Source organism: Corvus hawaiiensis, chromosome Z (assembly GCF_020740725.1).
Source record: "Corvus hawaiiensis isolate bCorHaw1 chromosome Z, bCorHaw1.pri.cur, whole genome shotgun sequence".
Taxonomy (NCBI): domain Eukaryota; kingdom Metazoa; phylum Chordata; class Aves; order Passeriformes; family Corvidae; genus Corvus; species Corvus hawaiiensis.
In genome coordinates this window covers 3233782-3258816 of record NC_063255.1, presented here as the reverse complement: position 1 = coordinate 3258816, position 25035 = coordinate 3233782, and the positions used below count along the sequence as shown (strand labels likewise).

The 25035-nt window shown below is 40.6% G+C and overlaps 1 protein-coding gene across 8 annotated transcripts in view; it reads left to right on the top strand.

Moving 5' to 3' along the window:
- The window catches only part of ERBIN (erbb2 interacting protein), a 119370-nt gene that overhangs the window by 34636 nt on the left and 59699 nt on the right, over window positions 1–25035 (top strand). For 6 of the 8 annotated variants that reach the window (XM_048290870.1, XM_048290871.1, XM_048290872.1 and 3 more), the window contains exons 3-5: window positions 6448–6504; window positions 20546–20743; window positions 23654–23771. In XM_048290870.1, the coding sequence (XP_048146827.1) occupies window positions 20555–20743; window positions 23654–23771 (307 nt within the window). In that variant the 5' untranslated portion in view covers window positions 6448–6504; window positions 20546–20554. The remainder of the gene's footprint in view (window positions 1–6447; window positions 6505–20545; window positions 20744–23653; window positions 23772–25035) is intronic. The other 2 variants (XM_048290873.1, XM_048290868.1) reach the window with 1 other exon arrangement.

The window sequence follows — 25035 nt, the reverse complement described above, 5'->3', positions numbered from 1 at the left end:
GTCTTCATTTATGCCTTGGGAGACCCTTTTTTTGACCAGCTTCCCCAAAGGAAAGTAGTCACACAAAATTCAGCAGCTCTGATTTATCTATGTGTGCACAGGTATGAATGTGTTTCCTTAACTCTTGTGCAAAAGTGCTGTTGTGATATTGTAAATAACAGAATTTCACTTTGTTGCACTCTAGGCAGTCCATTAAGTTTTAAGTTAATTAAAAAGACCTTTAATGGAACTGTAGATAATCTGGCAGAACAATGAAACTCTTAATATTAAAATATAATTAATGTAACAAGTTACCCAGTCCAGGGACCTATCTTAGTGCCTTTTCCATTCCCTATGTTGATAAGCATACCCAAAGCCCTTGGCAGAACACTTTTGAACTGCATGTCCTCTGCAGTATACCAGCAGGTTATTTTGGGGCATTCTGGAAGCAAAAGTGAACCTTTGTGTGCTTGCTTAGAATGTGCCATCAGCTGTCCTCTTCCTGCGTTAAAGGATTCTGGTTGTCAGCAGCTGTGACAGCATTGGTACTAGGAGGTAACAAATCCTCAAGTAGGTCAGTCTTACGCTGCTTGAGGTAATGTTTCGTTATTAGCATCTTAGACTTGACCACCCAAAATCAGTAGAAAGATAGTTCTGCTCCCTGAAACTTGTTAGATTTTTGTCAGTGAGACAGTTCGTTGTTTCTTTGCTTCACTCTAAATGTCTGTCTTTGGTTCAGATACTGAAACAACAAAATGCGGTGAGACAGGAGGGACAGCATCTGCTTCCAGGAAAAGCAAGATGGATTTTTTTTTGAGAATGGTCTCTAAATCCTTTGTCTCCCTGTTTCTTCTCTCTTACCCCTCTTTATTCCCCAGTCTGGGAATCTGAGATGAACTAAGCTGTCTGTGGTCTGCAGGCCTTCTACTTTGTGCAAAATATGTTTAATTCCAAAAGGTATGCTGTCTAGAGATAAATATTTTCTCAGCTGTGTTTATCTTTTGTTTCCTCAATCAAAATCATATGTTGTTTTGTTTGTTCAAATTATCTCACTGTAAGGCACATATTTCCCACCAATGTGGCAGGTTGTGATTGAATTGGAATCTTGCCAGTAACCATTGACAGTAAAACTTATTTATTATCATTGTGTATGAAATGATTATGCACATCTGCATGTACTCCCCTGATCCTTTGGCAGGCAAAATCTTCTTGATCAAGTACAGTGATACTGATGGTGCATACAGTTGCTCTTCCTCAGTCTGCTTTGGAACCCCTCATCTTCCTCATCCCCATTTCAAAAGGCAAAAAACCAACTATCTCCTTGCCCTAAAATTGTTCTTGGTTTACAAGACAGATTTTAGTGGTTCAGTATGGGATCTGTTTCTGCTTAATGTGAGTCTCTGCTATGGATAATTTTGATCAATCTAAAGTCTTTTTATCTAAATGTACTTTTCTGCTGAATATGAATGGATGTTTAAGGACAAGCACAGATAATCTGGATTCTGCAATACTCTCCTGGAGTTATTTAAATAAGTATTTTGCTGGTTTTACTGTTTTCAGTATTTAATATGGAGGATGGTTATCAAGAGGTGAAGGCTGCCTGAAATGTCTCTGAAGCAAGCAATTTTTAAGATATGTATTTCCAGCCCTTCCTGTAATGAAGAGCATGTTGTGATTTACCCCCTCTCCCTCTCTCTTTTTGTTTGGTTTGGTTTACTTAAACAGTTTGGAGAAGGTAAAAACTGCTTGGGCCTCATTTGTTGTACTGAAGTGTAACGCTACATCCTGATCTGTTGTGTGAAAGTTTGCTACGAGTGTTCTGGGTACATCAGTATTCTTTCAAAAGCAGTTGAAAGAATTCTGAGGATTGCAGTGAACTGTAACCCCATTGTAGAAGGCAGCTGCATTTGTCAGACATGACTTCCCCGTGAAGCCATGCTGGATGTCACAAATCACCTCCTTATTTTCTGTGTGCCTTAGCAGAGGTTTCAGGAGGATCTGCTCAATGGTCTTTATGGGCAGTGAGGTGAGACTAACTGACTTGTAAGTTCCATGGGTGTTTATTTCCCTTTTTAAAAATGGTGGTTATGTATCCTTTTCCCAGTCGTAGGACGTCCACAACTTCTCAAGTATGATTAGATAGTGGCTTATCTACTTCCTTTGTCAGTTCCTTCAGGATCTGTAGATGTACCTCATCAGGTCCCATACACTTGTGAATCTTCAGGTTACTTAGATGTTTCAAACCAGATCTTCTCCTACAGCAGATAGATAGTTCTTCATTCTTCTGGTCCCTGCCTTTACCTTCTGCAGCTCAAGTGAGGTGGCTGGAGAGCTTGCTGGTGAAGACTGAGACAAAAAAGTAATTGAGTACTTTTGGCCTTTTCCACTTCCCAGGTAACCATTTCTCCCATTTCCTTTGGAGAGACCCACATTTTCACAGTCTTCCTTTTATCACCCATGTGCCTATAGAAATAATAGAAATCATGGTCTGGAAGGGACCTTAAAGATCATCACGTTCACACCCTCCTTCTGTGGACACTTCCAAGGATGGGGCATCCACAACTTCTCTGGGTAATGTATTCCAGTGCCTCATCACCCTCATAGTAAAGAATGTCTTGTACTGGACACAATACTCCTGGTGGGGTGTTACAAGGGCAGAGGAAGGGGGCAGAATCACCTCCCTCTGCTGCTCTTTTGATGTAGACCACGATACAGTTGGCTTTCCTGGCTGTGAACGCACACTGTTGTCTAGCTTTTCACCCAGAAGAACCCTCAAGTCCTTCTCAACACAGCTGCTCTGAGTTCGCCTCCCAGTCTCTGTTCATGTCTGGGATTGCCCCGACCCAGGTGCAGCACCTTGCATTCGGCCTTGTTGAACTTTGAGGTTCTTATGGACCCTTCTCTGAAGCTTTTCCAGTTCCCTCTGGATGGTAAAGAAGCCATCTTATGGAAACTTTTCTTGTTGCCCTTGATGCCCCTGGCCAGATTTAATTTTACCAGTGCTTTAGCTTTCCTGACCTGATCCCTGGCTGCTCAGACAATCTTCTTCTATTTCTCTTAGGCTATCTGTCCTCCGTAAGCTGAAGCCAGTGGTAAGTTGGAAGTGAAATACTTTAGTGGAATGAGAAATACTTGCTCACTTAGTTGTGGGCAACCCCTGGAGTATAGTGATTGGAACAGCTGCTCTGGGGCAGACTGGCAATCCATCTGGCAAGCATTTTCTAGTAGCATTTGGGTTATACTTAGGAAAGAGTAAGAACAGGATGGACACATACGATAATTCCCCCAAGTATTCTCCCCATAAAACTGAGTGCTCGGGCTTTTTGGTTAGAGGAACATATTGAGGCTCAGTCTGATGTGATTGATATCATGCCCTAGAGCATGGTTAAATAAGATTTCGTAAGGTGTTTTTACCTTGAGGGTAACTTTTAGTCATCTAAAGCACCTGTTACCACTTCTGCAAAACAACTAGAAAAGTGGTATTCTGAACTAGCTGAGGTCTTTGTGATGTTGCACCCTTAAGGGAAAGGGAGCACCCAAGATTTGTAGAATTCATTGGTTGAAAGGAATGAGAAGTCAGATGATCCACAAAAGCATGTGAAGTTCCATTACTAATTACACACTTGGCTTGGAAATAGGTATGTTAGTACCCTGGCCTCTTATATAAGCACATGGCAGTGGATTTTGGATAAAGGGGTAGGGTTCAAGGGAAGACAGAGGGAGAGATATGCATTAAAGACAAAAAGGAAAGAAAGAGAAGGAGGAAGGAAAGAAAGAGATTACCAGTCCTGGCTGCAGCATCAGTCCAGCTGATGACATGTCCTGAGGCCACTGCCTGGGCTTAGATCAGGTTACCTATTAATAGATAAGCTTTCCTTGCCCTGGAGGTAAGTGTCACACTTTCTATGCAAATTAATTACCACTCACAGTCCATTCCTCCAGGCCTTTCTGGAAATGGGTCAGAGGGCTTTGGGCATCTTTGGTGGTCTTATTCCCCCCATATAGTCCATGCCTGCTTCTCCACCTCATTTCTGTGTTTGCTGTACTGAGTTGTACCTACCTCCAAGAGGTAGAGAAAAGACCTTTGTCCCAGAAAAGTGCTGTCCTACCTCCTTATGGCCCCTGGTCCAGTCACATCTTGTTCTTTCTCACAAGGTGTCACTGCCAACAGTCCTTGTCTGTTGTTACCTGCAGTCCTTGGTTGGTGCCACAGACACCCTACTATTGGTGTTTGAGAAAAACACATTAGCCCCTTGTCTTCTAGACTTCTCAGTTCTGGTGCACGGTTACTTTGAGCTCTTCCAAATACCCTGGTTTATTTTCTTAGAGAGTTTGTTGTGCTTTCCTGCAAACTGCCTGGTGATAGGAGTATGTGTAAGCCTTTAAGGTTCCTGCTATTGGAAACTCATCAGTGCTTGCAGTTGTAGTTACAGCACTTTCTTAGCTGTCATCTTTTGATAGAGGGTTAAGGTTGTGTGACTCAATGTCACAGTTTCAACTGACATTATGGAAACATCAGTTGCACAGAGTTCGTTGCTTTTGTTTGATTTTGTTACTGATGTCTTTTGTTCAGAGACTTGCGTAGCTGCTAAATCTCTAAAGCAGAATGACCTGAAATGTCCAGGTAGTATTGTGTATTCCTCCCCTCATGCACACACTTGCTCTATTGTTGCCTCTGGATGTTTGAGATTGGATGAGTTCCTTCTGCTTGGGTTGGAAGTCTGCAAACAGTTCAAATGGTAATGGCTCCCTATCACTGGATTTTATTCTTTTAGGCATTTCAACAGAGGCAGTGTAACAGGTGTTAGGAAATGATGCAAGACTAATCCCTTTTTGTTTATTGTTTTTGTGATGATTATGGGGCTAGCTATTTCTTTGATAATTTTTCTTCTCTGAATGCTTTGCCAGCAGACTCTTGACCTTAGGTCTTTATCTTTCAGAGGCACAATCACCTGTCTCTTTGTCAGATCCAGCTCTGCACTGTTGTGTTCTCTGGATGAATTCTGCTTATCCTAGCAAAACTATTGCAGACCTGCATTTCTTCTGTTTGGGAGTTTGTGTACAGTGCCTCTGAAATAGCTTTTATAAAGATTAAAGAGTTTTGCAGTAGGATCAAAGTGCTGTGGGAAAGGAAAGAAGCATGCAGCTATGGCAGTTTGACTGACTTTTCTAAGAGCCCAAGTTTCAGAATCTGGTTTGATCCTTGATGTCTTTCTTGATTTTTTTAATTGTCTTGAGTGGTACTGCTCTGCATTTCTGAGGCTGGCTAAACTAACAGAGAATTTTTTTTTTTTTTCAGTAGGGAACTTGAAGGGCTTTGAGGCTTTAATATTACTTTTACCCCTTGCTATCTGCATGTCTTGGATGTCCTTCTGTTGAAAATAAATGAATAGTAGATCTATGCAGTGTAGTGCATTGGAGTTCACTTGTTACGAATGCAGAAGCTGACAACAGTGACTCCCGAATGAGGAATAGGACATGCAATATGCAAAAGTTGATTATAGTGCAATCCTGCTGTGGCAGTCCTGACTTCTGGGAGTGGGAGTTCATTGTCCTGTTTCTTACCCCAAAACAAGCTTTTCTCCTGGAACAAGTTGATTTTAAATCTCTTTCAGGATCTATTTGTTTTATGGTGGCCTGGTTCTGCTTTTGTTGGAAAGAAGTGAAATACAGTTCTGTTTATAGGCAATCCTTTGAAAGAAGCTACCTGTGATCCCCACAATTTAAATTCTTTTCTAGATAATGAAAATTTGACAGATTATACGCTGCTCGACTTAGCTTCTTATCTGTTCTGCATAACTTCGTGCTCAGTTATATGATCTGTCGGACTACAGTGACATTTAATCCCTCTGAAGATATGTTCTACTTCTGCCTTTGTCAGAGGCAAAATTGATCCTTCCCATTGGCCCAACCACTGATTTTGAGTGTTTTCAGTCAAATACATTGGATGCTTTAATTTGTTTTTAATTGTTCTACTTCAGTGAAGTTAGCATCAGAGTTCTCTTATGCCTTATAAAATGTGTTGCAACTTAAAATTCCTAAAGTTAACAATGCAAAAATGTACTCTCTTTATCTTTGCTTAATTTTTGATGTATTTTTTCTTAGAATTCTTCAGAACTGTGTGCAAGAGATCTGTGTGATACTTAACATTTTAATATGTAACTATAAAAGGAGTAAAAATGAAACAACTTTGTAGACAGAATGCTTTAAAAGAAAAGTAGGATAAAAAGCAGTGTTTTATACACCAAAGAATTATCTCCTTTGAAAGTATATATGCAGTTCTGGTGTCTTGGAAGTCTTTCAAGTACTCTGAAATATTCAGGCTATTATTCACACACATGTACAGCTTTTTTTCTAACAAAACCAAAATTCTGAAAGCCAAATAAATATCCAATACAATGAAATATTAGTTTGTTCTTATCTAGTAGTGATAGGGTTGACTAAAATTTGTCCCTTTGTCCTAAACAGAATGTTGGCTTTGAAAGCTCAGGGAAGAAGCAGCAGGGAGAAAAAAGTAACACAGTGGTAAGTACATTATTTGTCTTTCCTCTGGACAAACTGCCTAATGATTAAAGTAGAAATCCTCTTACTTATTTGTATTTTGTTATAATTGCCTCCAAAGCACTTGAATTTTATTCTGCATCATCTCTCATGTTACTTTGAAGGCAATTTTTTTAGCTCTGCATATCTGTTGAAAACCCAAGTAAATTACATTTATTTACATGTGTTTGTGTGCATATATGGAAAGGGGAATAGATGGAAAAGGAAAATAATTCTGTTTTGAAGCTCAGTGGCCATTATTAAGTGTCTTGAGAACTTTAGAATACTGGGTTTTGTAATTTGTTTTTTTTTTCAGTTCTTAGAAATGATAAACATTTTTTTTTTTAAAATGTGGATAAAAGGTACTTGAAAAAATGCTTAAAATTTTTGTTGGGTCTCTTAGTGTCCTTTCTGGTTTGCTGCTCTAAAGCCTAGACATGCATCATATCATATAATTTCTCTCTTACTGGTGTGTTAACATTTTTTAGCTAGAGAGCATGTATAAAAATGTGAAAAGTGTTAACAAGACAAAGTTTGATTTGCTTTCAAAGCTCAATGGAAAAGCAACACATGTTCAGAATCAGCTTTTTTCTATATTAAGTGATGCCAATGCAGATGGCACTAACTTGCTTTTGCCTCATATTGAAGTGTTTGTAGAGGCAAGTATTTTTCATGAATAAAAAGAGTATCCAATAGAATATTTAGTCGTCAGAAGTTCTATATGAATTCCTGTGGAGAAACTGTTACTGCCTAGTCCCCCTCCTGCCCCAGAAAAAAAACCCCAACAACATATGACAGCAGCTTCCATCTGCTCTGATTTTATTAATAGTGCTGCTCAGATTGTGGAAATGCTAATAAATATTGACTCCTCAATGACTGTAATTTTGAGACTATAAAATATTAGTTCAAAGGATACAAAATCTTCTGCGTATTTTATCTGGCATTTCTATAAACAGCGAATGCTTAAGTAGATAGAAGCATGTGCACATGCTTGTGTTTTCTAACCTTTTGTATAGCCTACAATGCTGTAGGCTTTGTGTGCTTTGGCATTCTCCACTGAGCTAATAATCCGTGCTGTTGCCGCACTGCCTCAGCTGTGCTTGCTGCACTGTAAGGTTTGTTGCTTCCTATGGGCAAATGACTAGTAATGCCTCTTACCTTCACTTCCCCTGTGCTGTTTCATCTCTTTTGACTGTGGTGGTATAACTAGAGGAATTAAGACAGTGTCTCTTCCTTTCTGCTGGAATAGATGTTGACGGTATGCAGTACACTGTATTTTCTCATATGGTAGATCCAAATGTAATCCCTCCAAGAACTAAACCTGAAGCATAAGCTTTATGCTTCTTACGGTTTTTTACCTCTGCCAGAAGCTTACCATGTTTTAGTCTGGTTGCTATGTGTATTTAATTTTCATTGTTTTCTTTGTTTAGAAAGTCAGGAATTTGTTTCCGTGGATCTTTTTCACAGTAGCAATGAAAGAAAATGAGGTTATTTAATGCAGAAATTAGTGGATTTGGAAAGCAAAGCAGTTCTGAAGTATCTTGGTTCCAGTCAACTGTACTAAATAGCTGTGATTACTAGGTATATAGTAGCTGTGATTATTTCTATTGCATATTTTAAAAAAAGTAGATATGGATAGTGGGGGATGGAGTGCACTTCAGTATCCTTTTGGGATAGGTATTTCATATTCCTGGCTATGCATTAACTTAAAAATGAGAAAAATTAAATCCGAACTGTGTCAGTTCCATAATGTAAAGGAATTCTTTAGCCATCTGAAAACACTAGTGTTGAAATACTGAAATACCAATGTCAATGGCTTTTAAAAACGCTTGGGTTTTTGCGTATTCCATGAAGGTTTGTGGGACTCCTGCGGTTTCCTTTAGACTTCAGTTTGCCATACTAAAAATCACTGCATTTATATGGTGCTTTTTTTTTTTTTTTGATCTGAGGAAGAGAAGTGGATGAGATTCAAACACAGTAGTTTTAAAAATCAATTTATTCCTCCCTCTTAAGGTTTTCTTAGTAACACGACAAATACACACCCAAAGAATATGCAATCAAGTGAAACATCAGAAATGAAGCTCAGATCTAATGCTAATCTCAGCAGCGTTGTTAATGGTATCCAATTAGAAACCATTCTTCAGAGGAAGTGTTATACTGGCACTTGGATAGATTTACTGTCCAGATGGGAGTTATTTTCTAGGGCTGTCTCAGAAAAAGAGCAAAAGAAAATGTGTGAGAACATACTTGAAACTACCTGGGCTGCAGTTGTGTTATGACAGTGTGTGTGTTGCTGTGTAGTGTCATGTAGTGTTAATATGAAAAGTCAATATAAATATTAAAAAAAAGAATAAAAAGTACATTTGCTTGGTTATCTGAATATTTTAAATTCTAATTTTTTCCTGTAAACTTAATCTGTAATTTTTCTCTCTCTCTTTTGGTAAGGATATTGCTGTAACAGATCTTGCCTTAAATTCACAGAATCACAGAAGAGTTACAGTTACAAGGGACCACTGGAGATCATCTCATCCAAGGCAGGGTCACCTAGAGCAGGTTACAAAGGAACAGGTCTCTCTGTGTTTTGAATGTCTCCAGAGAGGGATGCTCCATGATCTCCTTGGGCAGTGTGTTCGGTGCTGTGCCACCCTCAACATAAAGAAGTTCTTCCTTATCTTGAGGTGAAACTTCTTGTGTTGTAGTTTATGACCATTGCTTCTCATCCTGTATCTGGGCACCACTGAAAAGTCTGGCACCATCCTCTTGGCACCCATCTCTGAGATATTTATATGCCTTAATGAGATGCCCTCTCAGTCTTCTCTTTTCTAGACTAAACAGGCCCAGCTCTCTCAGTCTCTCCCCATAAGAGAGATGCTCCAGACCCCTCATTATCTTTATGACCCTTCGGTGGACACGTTTCAGAAGCTCCATTTCTCTCTTATACTGAGGAGCCCAGAACTGGACACAGCACTCCAGATGTGGCCTCACCAGGGCCCAGTAGAGGGGGAGGATCAGCTCCCTTGACCTGCTGGCCACACTCTTCCCGACGCACCCCAGGATCCCACTGGGCCTCATGGCCACAAGGACACACTGCTGGCTCATTGTCACCTTGTGATCCCCCAGAACTCCCAGGTCCTTCTCTGCAGAGCTGCTCTTTAGTGGGGCAGCCCCAGCCTGTGCTGGCACTTGGGGTTTATCCTCCCTGGGGCAGGACCCTGCACTTGCCTTGTTGAACCTCACTGGGGTTCTCTCCATCCAACTCTCCAGCCTACCACGGTCCAGCCGGAGGGCAGCAGAGCCTTCAGGTGTATCAGCCAACCCCCCCAGTTTGTATCATCAGCAAACCTGCTGAGGGAACCTTGTATCCCTTCATCCAGGTCAGTGAGAAACAAGTAGAGTGAGACTGGACCCAGCACTGATCCCTGGGGAACACCACTGACTGCAGGCCTCCAACTGGATTCTACTCCCCTGACCCTCTGAGCTCTGCCATTCAGCCAGTCCTTGATCTGACTCACTGTCCATTCATCTAAACCACATTTCCTGAGCTTACCTATGAGGAATGTTAAGCCTATGTAGCTGAACCCTCAATGACCAGGGGAGGGTCTTCCTTTTTCCAGCCTTCCTCTCCTTGCCCCAAGGTCTGGGATTCCTTAGGGCTGGCCTCAGCAGTTAACACCGAAGCAAAGAAGGCATTCAGCAGTTCTGCCTTTTCTGTCTTCCATCACCAGGACATCCATCTGACTCATGAGTGACCCCACATTTTCCCTAGTATTCCTTTTGCTGATGATGTACTTGTAGAAGCCCTGCTTGTAGTCCTTGCTATTCCATTACAGACTCAACTTGAAGTGGGTCTTGGCCTTCCTTGTTGCATCCCTGCATTCTGTGACAATGCTCCTGTCATATTCCCATGTGGCCTGTCCCTTTTTTCCACATTCCATAAATTTCTTTCTTCTATTTGAGATTTTTTAGAAACTCCCTGCTCATCCATAAAGGTTTCCTGCCCCCTTTGCTTACTTTCTGGTTCATGGAAATGCACTGGTCTTGAACTTGGAGGAAATGATGCTTGAATATTGACCAGATTTCTTGGACCCCCTTCTCTTCTAGAGCCCTAACCCTTGAGATTCCTCTACGCGGGTCTTTGAAGAGGTTAGTTAGCTCACTTGAAGGGTAGGGTTTTAGTCCTGCTTGCTGCTTTGCTCCCTCTACACAGGATCATCTTGAGTTCCACCGTCTTCTGGTTGCTACAACCAAGGCTGCCTCCAGCCTTCACATTCTCAGTCCTTCCTAGTTTGTTTGTACAAGGTCCAACAACACATCTTTCCTTGTTAGTTCTTCTACCACTTACATCAAAAAGTTACCTTCAATGATCTGCAGGAACTTCTTGGACTGTGTGCTGGGTCATATTGTCTCTCCAAAAAATACTGAGGTGACTGAATTACAGATACATACTCCCATATACCTCTGACTTACTGATGTCTCAGTCTAGGCTTATAAGGGTATTGAGTATTACTGCATTTCAATTAAAGGCTGCACTTGAAATAGAATATTTTATTATGTAGGTTATTTGCCAGAGATTTTTTAATACTTCTGTTCCGTTTTGACAGAGTCATTCTGGTTTTGTCATTGTTAAGCTTTTGCCATGATAAGGCCAAGTACTGCTGACTGCTTTGCTGCAGAAAATAAATAGAAATAATTATTCTGGAGAGTTCTTTTTATTTATCTTTTGCTTAGGGTGGGTTTTACTTGTCAAAATTAACTCCTGCGGTTTATATCTGTTGCAACACATACCTAGTTAGAGATTGTTTAGTTCCAGTAGAACAGGAAAATGCTGTTGTTGAACCAAGAAAATGTTATTAATACAGGTAACACCACTGCAACTGCAACAAGTGAAGAGGTTTTATACGATGGCTTACATTCTACTTGTGTAAAGGATTTCTGATTATTTTAAAGCATAACAAAATAGAAATAGTAAATTGTAATCTGGTTAGAATTTATTTATAGAATGCAAGAAAGAGATAATTTAAGTAAACGTCTCCAGAATTCATACCTGACATTGCTTTTCTGGGAGTTAACTGACATTATCTTGCTGCCTTGGCTCTTGGAGATGGGTGGATGGTTTGGGTTTTTTTTTTTCAGTTGGTTTAATATATAGAGGCACTGAGAACTTGCGAAGTAGTTAACCAAGAGGAACTTTGAACTTGATACTTTGGCAAGTTAGGAGTAGAAAATGGCTGGGTTTGGTTATATTCTGATATTCTGGATTAGTAAAAAACCCCTGATTTCTGCACTCTCTGTTCCCTTAGTTTTCTCAGAAAACTTTAGCGAACATCCTTAATATTTTTCATTTAACAATTGGCTGTATTTACTAGCACGTTCTTCCTCTTGTTATTACCATTCACTATTGTTGTTTCAAGACTAACGCCTTTTATTTCTTTTCCTCTGAATGCTGTCTGTGAGCAAGCACAGCATGTTTTTTTGGTGTTCCTTACCTGCATGAGGACATGTGGCCATGGATGCAGTTTAGCGTTGTTTTTATGCCAGAACCGAGGGGCCTCAGACTATAGCTTCATATTAAAATGGTGTTCATTTTATTTCCAACCGCTTGTTCATTCTCCAGAGTCCAGTACTTTGGTTCATTTGTACTGACATGTTTGCCAGTCTCATTCAGTGAAATGTGTGACATAACCAGTCCAGTTTGGGGATTTTCTTTTTCTAGAAGAGACACAAAGAAATAGCTTGGATGAGAAGGAAGGAAGAAGGAAGTGAAAATACATTAAGTTGGCATTGTCACCAAACGAGGCTTCACCATCTCAACCAGACAATGTCAGTGATAGTTAAAAAGGGACAGTTTCTCCTCACTGCAGGCTGTCTTTGCATATTCCAGGTCCTTGTCAGTGGCCATCAGGTTTGAGCCATCTTTTCCTTTCCAAAAGATGACAAGAAAAAAGATTGGAAAGAAGCACACTTTCAAACTAGGGTTTGCGAAATGGTTGCAGTTTGTTATTTATTTTAGGGGAAGTCTGTACCAACCCTTAGTGTCACCCCGTACACACTTTTTTTTTTCCCCCGTGATTTGCTGATGACTAAGAGATGCCAGGTACTTTGAGTTTAAAGAGTGAATAATTCTGTACTTCGTTTACTGTAAAAACTAGGGTGTTTTGTGTTCCTTCTAGAAGTACTATGTTGTTTATCGTTTTCCCAAGTTCATGAGGGTTAGTGCTGTTTTTAACTGGAAGACATTCGCGTAAATTGTGGTGTTACTTTTCACAATACAGTATCTCCCATCGAGAAACCAAAAAGCCTGTGTTTTGGTGTCTTCTGTGGTGCTTGTTGCTGCTTTAGGGAGAGAAAAACCCTTACAGGTTTTTTCGTAATTCTTTGTTTCAACATGAGTATGTTGGAACTTCTGTCAGTTGGCCAATTAAGCCTTTTTGTATTTGTCTGGCAGAATGTTAGGTTACATGCTCCCCAACACAATCTTGCCCTTTCCTGTGTTTACATGTGCTCAGCTCCATAATTCTGCACTAGTTTGTAGGTAGTGGGGTGAACTAAAAAGTATTTCACTGTGTATTTTGTGTGCCTAGTTCATCTTGCCTTTCTGTATAAATATTTGATAGCTGGTTTCATTTTCAACTGCTGCTGCAGTAACATCCTTTTAAGAGGCCTGGAAGGGGGAAGCAGTGCTTTCTCGAGCATGAGTGATCCCATCCTGTTATCATCAGACAGGAAATCTAAGGGACTAATGATACAGTGAAACTCCTGCTCTCAAAGCAAATTAATGTAGACTGGGGACAAAATTACTGTGATCCTAAGCTCTACTTGAGGTTGAAATGAAAATGGCTGATGGGGTGCTGGCAGGTTTACACATGCTGTTGGAGTGCCAGATACTTGGATGATGGGAGTAAGCAGGGAATCATCAGAGTTCAAGGGAAGAGTGATGGTTCACTGAATGTTGCTAGTCTCTTCTAGATTAGAGTTTAGCAATCCAGGCTTGTTGCTAATCTTGTTTTCTTTGAAACACTGGTCTTCAAACCAATGCTTTTCTTTTCTGCTTGACTGATTTTATGCTATTCAGTTTTACTGTTCATGGTTTGTACTGGGTGTAAGTGGCAAGGATTTAGTAGTTGGGGTATGGTGTCCTGTTGGGGTCCCTCCCCCGCCGTGTAGCCCTGGGAGAGGGGCCCTGGGGGAGACACGGGGCTTTCCTGCCCCTGGTCAGCCTCGTTCCCATTGGTTGGTTTGTGTTCCCCAGTGTGGCCAAGGACCCTCGGTCCGTGACTGAGGGAGCTCCTGAGGAGGGTCCCGGCCATGCGGCTGGAGAAATAAACATCTCTGAAACATCTACCACGAATCTGTCCATATATACTTCCTTTCCACGGGACTCCTGGTTTGATAGATGCGTGTTACAGTAATCCCCGCTGTAACAACTGGTGGAGGAATGCGGGCAACACACCGATCCCTGAGGAAGATTAGTGAGTAAAATAACCACTCTAGACCTCTCTCTTCTCATCTTGGTTTGGATATTCTCTCTGGACTATGGAAGAATTGTGGGAAATGGCGCTCTCTGAGCCACAGAAAAAAGTGTATCTAGAAGTAAAAGGAATCCTTGAACAACAAAACAAAAAAGTAATGCAACCGGGAGATCTAGAACATTTTTTCATCTGCCTTTTCAAAAGGTTCTCCTATATTTTTCGAGACTTACTTTTTGATATCGAACCTCCTGTATCTTGTGAGGGGTGTTTCTGGGATGAGATCTGGGATAAAGTAAGGGATCAAAGAGAAGCTTTCCATGCATACCTTATAATCAGGGAAGCTCTTGAGGAGCATTTGTATGGTCCCATTACCCCTAAAGCAGAAGATCATACTTATCCCATGGCTGAGACCGCGCGGCCGCCATCCCGGGAGCACGACTGCAGCCGTGCCGGCGGAGGTGCCTGTGCTGGATGCGCCCGGCCCCATCGGGAGCGCGCACCTTATCGCAGACCCCATCCCTGTCCCGGGGTCCCCGGCCACGCGACCGCAAGTGAGGGAGCGATGCCGCAGGCACCACGGGTGTCGTGGGCCACGAGCAGCCAGGAACCGGGCATCGGCGTGGCAGGCCGCTCTGAGCAGCTGGCTCAGAGAGCCCTGTGGGGAGAGAAGCGGCGATTTCCACAGCGACACGAGAAGCCGCGCAGCGCCGAGCAGAAACGGGGCTGCACTGCGGAGCGGAACCACTCACAGGACATGGGGCCAGTGGCGATGGCAACGCGGGGCCGCGCAGAGCCCAGACACGCGCCGGAGCAGCGCCGCTCGGAGAGCGCGGAGCAGGCGCAACGCGGGGGCCCGGCCGAGATGTCGGAGTCGGCGAGGCGGCGGCCACGCAGGACCAGCAGCCATGACGAACACGCAAGCACGTGATAGGAGGAGTTGTAGCCACGAAAGTCACAGGAACTGTGAAATGGTACAATGTAAAAAACAACAATGGATTTATAACACGAGATGATACAGGGGAATATTTATTCATCCATAGAACTGCCATTAAAAGGAATAACCCTAAAAATTACCTGCAAAGTGTAGGAGATGGGGAAGTTGTACAATTTGATATAGTGCAAGGAAAGAAGGGTTTACAAGCAGCAAATGTTACTGGGCCTGGAGGTATTCCCGTCAAAGGCAGCCATTATGCACAAAATTATAAACAATATCCATCCCAGAAACTTCCCTACCCACAGCCTACGTTCCCCTTTTACCCTATACCCAATATGAACCCCTTCCTAAGTTTACCCTATCCCCAGTTTATTCCTAATCCGTTTTTCACCCCATGGCTTCCCTATACAATTCCATTTCCCTACAATTCCTCTCCGATGCCGAGGGGAGAATTAAAAGGGGGAGGGAAGAAATTAAACTCTCTCCTGCCTCAGTTTCCCCACAAAACATGCTCGGAGAGTTCTGTCTCCCTTCTGTCAGCCCTAAGATGTTCCACAGAATCCATTTGGACATTTAAAGACTCAGGAGGGTGGCTTGTTTTGTCTTGAAACTGTTCTTGTTATGTTTGTCCAGTTGTTTTCATTCTCCTTTCATTAAAATAAAACGAGTGAGATGTTGGGGTCCCTCCCCTGCCATGGAGCCCTGGGAGAGGGGCCCTGAGGGCACAGACACAGGATTTCCCTGCTCCTGGTCAGCCTCATTCCCACTGGTTGGTTTGTGTTCCCCGGGGTGGCCAAGGACCCTCGGTCCGTGACTGAGGGAGCTCCTGAGGAGGGCCCCGGCCATGCGGCTGGAGAAATAAACATCTCTGAAACATCTACCACGAATCTGTCCATATATACTTCGTTTCCACGGGATTCCTGGTTTGAAATATGCTTGTTACAGTAATCCCCGCTGTAACAGTGTCCCACCTGTAAGGGGAAGGGAGAAGCCAAGATTTGTAGATGCTTTTCAAAAGGAATAACTAAAATTAGAGAGTCCACAAAAGCTTATAAAATATTGTTAGTTAATTAAACATGATATGGAAGTCAGTATGTTAGTCCTACACCTCCTAACGTACATACACAGCAGTGGGTTTTGGATAAAGGGAGACGGAGAGAGACACAAAGGTGGAGAGAGAGGAAGGGAGAAAGAGATATTGCCAGTACTGGCTCCTGCATTGATCCAGCCAGTGGGATGTCCAGGGTCCGGGGGCACCCATGCACCTGGGCTTGTTTTTGGGTGCCTTTTTAACAGATAAGTGTTCCCTGTCCTGGAGAAAAATTTTGAATTTTCTATGCAAATTAGTCATCATGCACAGTCTGTTATTCTAGGTCTTTGTGGAAATGGGTCAGAGGGCTTTGGTGGTCTTGTTCCTTCCCGCCCCCCCCGCTGTCCATACCTGCTTCTCCACCTCATTCCTGTGTTTGTGCTGTGCTGAGTTGTGCTTATCTCCAAGAGCTAGAATAAGGACATTTGTCCCAGAAAAGTGCTGTCCTACCTCCTTATGGCCCCTTGTCCAGTCATATCTTGCTCTTTCTCACAGCGTGTTACTGCCAACAGTCCTTGTCTGTTGTTACCTGCAGTCCTTGGTTGATGCCACAGCTATCCTGCTGTTGGTGTTTGAGACAAACACATTAGCCTCTTATATTCTGGGATTCTGCAGGGGGTCTGCAGGTGTGACTTCACCACATGCAGAAGCTGCCTGAAGCTGCCCCCATGCTGGATGGAGCTAATTCCAGCTGTTTCCAAAATGGACTGACTACTGAGTCAGTCAGTAATCTTGGTAGCACCTCTGTGATAACATATTCAAGGAAGCATTAAAAACAACTGTATAACAGCCAGGTGAGAAAAGTGAGACTATGTGGGACAACCCTGCAGACACCAGGGCCAGTGAAGGAGGGAAAGAAGGTGCTGCAGACCATTGTCCAAGGTGGAGCAGATATCCACCTGCAGCCCATGCACAGTGATGTTTTTCCCTTCCTATTCCTTCAAGAAGTGAAAAAAACCCAAAACAACTCAAGAACTATATAAAGGTCATAATTTTCCTATTGGCTGTGAACACTGAACCTCAGGTGAACTTGTGTCAAGGCTCTAATGGTTTAGGGAACAAGAGTTTTATTTGTGTTTCAGGTTTTTTCTTTTTTTTCCTTTGAGTTCTTTATTATATCTGCCCCATAAAGAATTGGAGTTGTTAAGTGGTGGAGAAAAATAAGCCATCACAACGTTGTAGGTCTGCAAAGCAATTTTATGTTGTTGGATTTGGTACTTCAGGTGGTCTGATGTTGTGGCATATTAGGAAATGAAGATTTTTCTGCCTGCTAGACTTGCCTGTTCTATGGGCAGGAAAAAATTGTTATCCTTTGTGTTCCTTTCTACATTCTGTGTATTTACTCAAACTAAACATGTCCTATTTGGAGCAATATAAGAAAAGCACATGTTGTATGTGAAATCATGTTTTCCTGTCTCAGATTGTTCTAACAGTGGATTCTCTGATTCCTGATTCATCCATTACAATTTTTCTGCTTGGGCAACTGACCACAAGATGGGTAGACAGAGATAAGAAGTGGTGTGTACGTCTGACTGTTGGTTTATAAAATGTATATTGTAAGGGGAGTGGTGGTGGGGAATATTTCCTGCCACTATCCTGACGCACCCATTTCCTAGTATTGGCAGCCATCTCTGTAGTAGAACATGAGCGTTAAACAGTTCTTCCTGTATGCGTAGAAGTAGAATTTGAACAAACATAAAACAATTTTGAATTAAATCACATTGCAGTTTCCTGCCTTCACTTAAATGCAGGTTTTTAGGTTCATTCTGGGTTTTGAAGAGTTACAATTAGGTATATACCCAGGTTGGTCAAACCAGTGCTTTGGAGGGATGGTTGTTTATTTGATACTTAAATCTAAGTCTTGACTACTTTGGCTTAAAATGGGAGCTGTGAGTTCAGGTACTTCAAGGGGCATGGTAACTGAAGGAGATATGACCCAGCACTGTGATACTGTACAGGCATTTGTTTACTAATCCGTTTACAGTGCTGTTGATGCATGTGATCTTTTACCAGATCCTTCTTCCCCCGCACCTTCTAAAAGCTCAAGGTCTCTCTTACAAAATAAAGGAATAAGCTAGGTAAACTAGGTATATGTGGGTTTTGCTTTGTTAGGCCTTGTAAGTTTTGTTGCTTCAGAAACTGTAGAGACATGGACAAGTAGGACCCATGTGAAGAGAACAGCTGCTGAAGAAGAGGGGGTGAACAACGTAACGAATGTGCTTTTTGGGTGATTTGAATGACAAGTAGTATCTTTTTTTGTTCTTTATATGAAGCTGTAGTAAGCTTTTTAATATTCTGCTTTCAAAATATAATTCTCAGAAGTTGAAATGATTGGACAGAGTGGACTTATTGACGGCTGCAGCTGGTGGGAAATGGGCATGCCTTTCGCTGCCAGACTTCTGGTAATCAATTCACATGTACAATCTCTGCTTCCAGTGCTTGTTTCCATGACACATGTTCTTCTGTTGATACTCCTGTTTAAAGAGACTGCTGTTGACACTTCTTTCAAAAGTGTCATGTTTTTCCACAGCTTTGCCATTCCCTGAACTGCTAGTGAAAAGAGACAAAATTTCTTTTTTGTCAAAGGCTTTTTGGTTTTAGATGTTGGCCAGGGAATTCAACTTGTGTTTTCACATGCAGTATCAGCAGCTTGGAGAAGGCGTGGGTAACTTGGACCCAGTGAGCACTTCAGCTTCCATAGCATCTTTGGCATCTGTCTGTGGGTGGCTGGAGTATGTCATTCTTGAGCCTGTTCCTGTGGAAGAGGCAGCAGGAGGTTGTGCTATCTGTTTTGCTGACTTACCCATTTTCTGGACATCCCCAGTGTGAAATTTGCAGTCTCCAAACTCTTTGCATTGCAATACAGTTAAATGTTTTTCTAATTTTTGGATCACTTTTTATTTAAATAATATGGCTGGAGTTTTATGGGAAATACTGTGTTTTGATAATCAACATTGTAATCAAATTCTAGCAACGTGGAAGCATTGTTTAAAAATGAGGTTTTGACTTGCCACTATTCTAATGAAGAGTTATCTTCCATTTTTTTATTGGATGGATGTAGACTCTGACTGTTCACGGTCTGAGTGATAAACTCTACTTCTGGTTAATGAAAACACTAAAGTATAGCAGTCCCTTGATCTGTTGCCACATGAATTATACATACTGTGAAGTATTTGGCAAGCTAAGCTGCACATAGAGGAAAATCCAAGCACATTACTTGTTTTTGTGTCTTAGTGAGAAAAGGGGTCTTGCAGCTTGTGACTTTAGTGCCATGGGCATGGTATTTTATGTTCTCCCTGTATTATTAACATACTGTCTGAAAGTTGAAGTGCAGTCTGCTAAATGTGTCTGAAAGATTTTTTTGGCACTTGGAGGAGAAAGTTTCCTGTCACCAGTCCAGAAGTTGAAATATAATTTCAGCAGTTAAAAAAAAAGGAGGTAAAAAAGGCATATTTTCATTTGGAGTGTTGGCAGTTTGATTGAGAAAATAAACACTCAGTGCTGCTTTGGAGAAGTATGTATTTTTAGGCCAATTTCCTGAGGAAATGGAGCTGACATGATCGTGTTGTTGGTCTACATATGTTGGTCCTTCTTGAAAAATTGAGTCTGTCATCTAATTTCAGACAAACTTGAAACCTGAGGTGGAATTCTGAAGATTTTGTGAAAATCCATTGCTAATTAGAGAAGGAGACCTAAACTTGTTGCTGAGGAGAAAAGAGGCAAGAACATGGCTAGTGTATGCTGTCAGTAATTAGCTAGTCAGCACCTTTTAGGTTTGTCTTCTCAGGCTGAATAGGAATATTGTAAAGTCATAGAGAATAGAAGGACCTATTGTAACAATGAGTTTAAAGGAAGAAAGATACATTCCCATAGCAAGGTGAGGTTTCCTTGTTCCAGTGTGCACAGCAAGATGTGTTGAAGTTTTCAAAAGGGAATGAAGTTGCAAAAGAGGTCACTTTGTTATCTCTACTCTTGGAAACCTTTCCTTTTAAACTGCAGATAGAACAGTTGTTTTTTCTTTGTTGTATTCTGACATTAAATGAGGGATTTGGAGTTAGGATATGTGAATTTACATGTACAAAAAAATACCTGATAAGATTCTGTATAGCTACATTTTAATTCTCTGTAGAGGGTGGATTTTATTGTGCTAAACAAAAATATCCCATTAACCTTTGTAAACGTGGGATAAGCTATGTTGTAAAGACACAACTGACAGTTCAGTGCTGTTTCAAAGTTCTCTGATTCTCTGCAGTGTAGGGGTGTGTTAGCTGGTGACAAGTCATATGCTAAACTTTGGCTTTGTCTTCTGGTATCTGTAGGTATGTTAACCCCATTTAATGTCATCAGAGCTCTGTTGTATTTAAAAGAAAGTAAGTACATGCTCCTCACAGTGTCTCATGTGTGTACAAATATATGTGCAAGTACATATATATGCTACTTCTTTTCAGTATTTAGCAGCTGGTGTAAGTTTGAGAAACTGCACACATATTTCTGAGGTTTTGGTTTTTAAATTGACTGATTTCCATTTCACAGTGCCTGAAAATGACAACAAAGCGGAATTTGTTTTTGCGGCTGGTGCCATGCCGCTGTCTGCGTGGAGAGGAGGAAACTGTGACTTCACTCGATTATTCTCACTGCAGCCTGGAACAGGTGCCTAAGGAGATTTTTACTTTTGAAAAGACCTTGGAAGAACTGTATTTAGATGCTAATCAGATTGAAGAGCTTCCAAAGGTATGTTGGATGGTTTTCCTTTTAGATAAACTTATTACGTCTTTACTTCACCAGCTCTGTAGAAACTGTTAGTGTCTAGCTTCAGCTTTTGCGCCATAGTTTGCCTTGAAGCAGCCTTGGTAGACTGGAAGTTTATGCATTCCAGCATGACTATTTTGTTGCATGGATTGGAATGAAACTGCTCAAGCAACAGATCTGGCCCAAGAGAGTTACAAAGCAGAAAAGACTGACTAATAAATCTATTTCTGTGCACTGAGAAGTGGGCAGGCTACCACTTGCCTTGGTCTAGTCTAAGGTTTAATTATCCGCATGATTAGAAAGATTGCTTGAACATTTATGTTTTGTTCTTTTTTAGGTTTTGGGGTTTTTTTCTTAACTGCAGGGGCATGTAATAGCCTACACTTGCTTCAAGTTAATGTGTTTCTGTATTAGAATAAGTCATACTTAAAGGCATATTTCTGAGAAGCTAAAGATTTTTTCCAGCTTTTAAGTAATTTTGGTCATTATATTTTGCTACCCTTTCAATTTTCAAAAGAAAACGCCCCACATATAAATTCAAATACAGTAAAGAACACGAGCAGGGCGATTAGGGGTAGTGAAGATATCGTCAAAGTGATTTTTATTCATTTGACCAAAATTTTGGCAATTAAACTTTCAGAGAAGAACTGTAGGGGAAGGCCTGTAATATTTGAAATGATCCTGGCCAATATGGAGCCAGAGTTTCAAGCTGTGTATTCCTTTTCCCTTTTACTTAGTCTTCCAACTCTGGAAAAGACTTTTAATTAAGCCATTTCAAATATAAAGGCTGTGGTACTTACCAGGCCCTGTCTAGTTTTCTGAAACCTTGTTAACACATTCCCACTCTCACCTTTCCTCTTTGCCCCAGTAGTGTTTTGTGATCTGGCCTTTGTATGCCACAGCAAAACTGGTTTGGGGCTGCTTGTCAACCTGATCACTGAAATGACCCATCAGTGTGTGTGGCTCTTGGTTTTTTTAAATTGCCCTGAATCTTTTCAGAATTCCAGCTTATTTCAACACTCAGTTCTTACAGTATAGCTCCTTAATTTAGCTGACTGGTCAAGGGCAGAGCATGAGCAAACTGGGGGGAGGGAAGGTTGTGGTAGAGAAGGAATTGACTTTACATGAAATGTTGGTGTGTAGTTTCAGCTTCAAAACTGACTGGGCATTTGAAATGCTTTCATCCTCCTCCATCTTATATGCTAAATCACATCTGAGAAAGTACCCTGTTTACTCCAGGTGCCGCACTGTGCATTTGAGCTGAAAAGCTCAAACTATAACAGTTTTACTTTCTCTCTCACTCTGATATTTGGAAGAGATCAGATTCTGCAGTAAAATAGTCTTTAATTATGTGACTTCCTGCACTTACTACTAGTAATTATGAATATGTCAACACTAAAAAAGAACAACAAATGAACAACTGCATAGTCAATATGATCTAAAACTCCCTTCCCCCTACAGTTTCCTTTAGGGATCTTGCAATTCCTTGTGCTACATGTGCTTTGACCTGAGTTATCAGAGAAATTTCTAATGATTCCAAGAGTCTAGATTATTGCTTTCTAGGGAAAGAGTTTGAAGTATATATTCTTGAAGTAAGGGAATGGCTCCAATATGCCTGAGCTCATCAAAGTATCCTAAGTGACTAGTAACTCTTAAAAGCCTTAATGATAAATGAGTTCTAACAGACGCGTTTCTGAAGATTTGAAAACAGCAGTAGACAAGTTAAAGCTCATTCCTTTAACTGTCCATCTTGCTAATTTATGTCTGCTTTTGTTCTGGGGTGGTAATATGCAAATTTTACAGGAATGGGGCTTGTTGTCTCTGGTTCAAATAATGGCCTTGTAATTGAGAGAGACACAAAAAATTTTGGTCAAACTGAGCCCATTGCTAATGATAGTGATTGGGATAAATTTTTTTTTTAGTCAGTGAACACTTCCTGGTTTTTTAAGATCTTTTCTCAGAATTCCAAAAGAGATGATCACTAAGTCAAGGTATTTATGAATGATCTTTTCAAAAATGGTCATGAAAGGAATATTCATCATAAATTGTTCAGATGAATCTTTTCAACTGCTTTCTTAGAGATACTTGTTTTGTATTATGTGTAACTTTCCTACATATTATTTGAGGATTATTCTTCCATTACGTTAAGATTATTTGCCTTACTTTGTCAATTTGTAAACCTTTTGAGGAAGAATATCTAGGTACCCTAGGCATTTAGGAAGAGATCTGGCTCTGAGCTAGTATTTGATAAAGATGGTAGTGCATGTAGAAAGAAGCGTTTAAACACTTTTCTATACTCCTAACTCAGACTAGTTTCAGTTTTTTCACTAGTTCAATTTTTTTCACCAGTTTTCAATTTTTTTTCAACTTTTTTTGATTTTTATGTACTTAAGGTAGGAAGCATGAAAGGGAAAAAACATTGGAAGACATAACACGAAATTGACACTTTTAGAGGAGATGAATATGTACTGAAATCCTGTGGTCCAGAACTATTTGACTTTAAAAAAAGTGTCTATCAATTTTTTCTTTTCTTTCTTGAATAAACTCTACTTACCTCTGGGGTGTCACATTGCATGTCTATGACAGAAAATATTTTGCAATGTTTGTAGGTCAGTGTGTAACTACAGGTCACAATTTCCGAGATACTGGAAGGAATTTGTAGGAAGTATTAAGCATAGCTGCTGCCTTGTGACCATTTGCAGTTTTTTGCTTTCTTAAGCATTGTAATATGAGTCAATTTTCAATGAAACTGGTTAAAATTTTTTTGTATCGAAAACTGTAAATAACCTGGTGTTCAGGCCATGAGGTCAGAAGTTTAAATGGATTAAAAACAAAAGCTATATAGAGGAAACTGAGAGAAAATCACATTCACTTTTTTCTTTGTTTCAATAGCAACTTTTTAACTGTCAGTCTCTACACAAGCTGAGTTTGCCAGACAACGATCTAACCACATTGCCAGCATCCATTGCAAATCTCATTAATCTCAGGGAACTGGATGTCAGCAAGAATGGTAAGTCATTTTGCTTATTGTATTGAGGTAACTAAAAGGTGAATCACCATTGACTGTACAAAGACACTAGTGAAACTGTAATTTCTATAAGCTATACAGCTAGTAGTTTTTAAGTTACTACTCTAAATCCCTGCTTACACTGAAAGATGATCTTTTATGATCTGGTTGTGATATTTACTTGTATCTCTCACATTGATTGGTTTGTAGACAATGCTGTCTGGCACTTTATATTGTCTCAAAATACATAAGATTAGTTACTTTTAATAACTTCTGTCATCTGTCACTATACTGAAGAGAGTTTTCACAAGAACTTTGTAAGTTTTGCTGGATTTTATTGTTATAATTTGTTTCATATGAAAATTGGTTTTGGTTTATTTTAATAAGCTGTTGGAAAATTGTAGTATAGTAGGACTTAGCTTTTCTGTCCTGCTCTGGGGAGGGTAACCTCTGTTGCATGGCGAGATGTATTTATGTGTCCATAGACATGACTTGGTTCACTTGTCCGATTTGTTAAAAATCTATCATTCTGTGTAAGTCAGACTTTTATAAGTTAGGAAATGTTGTCAGCCAGGTGTTCTATACATGGGGTTTTTGTTTTATACATGGTGCTGCTTTGGCAAGCTGGCAGATATGTGCAACTGTGAGGAAATTGAAATAACACTGTCATTGAACTTAGTTGTGTGACTTATTTGAGAGAGAAGAAATCATGCTAATTGAGGAGAATATAGTAGTTTTGTCTTACTAATTCGGAGTTAAGTAAGAGAACACCTCATTGAAATAACACTTGAAAATAAGAATTACAAAAATATTCCAAAGATTTTGTCCTTCAGTTTATTGTTTTATTTGGGCTGCTAGCTAATTAGGACCCCACAAAGAGAAGTAAGTTTTGCTTTACGAAGAAAGCATTCCAGTTGTTGAGGTGTTGGTATTTCCTTGGTTGGTTGTTGTAGCCCAATCTGTACTTAAATAGGTATTCTGTTATTTCTGCTTAATGAACACAGTGTTTAGTGTGATAAATTGGCCTCGTTGTCATGGATCTGTTCCTGGTACAAGTGGATTGATAGTCTTTCTTAAAAAACACTGGCCTTCAAACTACTGTCACAGTAACACACAACAGAGAAAGAACCATCTTTTTGTCCTGGACTGAACTGTTGAACGTATTAACTGTTTGCAACGTGAGTTCTCAGTGCAGAGGACTTAAAAGCAGCAAAAGGGGATCTGAGTGTTGCTGTTGGGAAATTCCATAGCTCATGTACGTAAATAG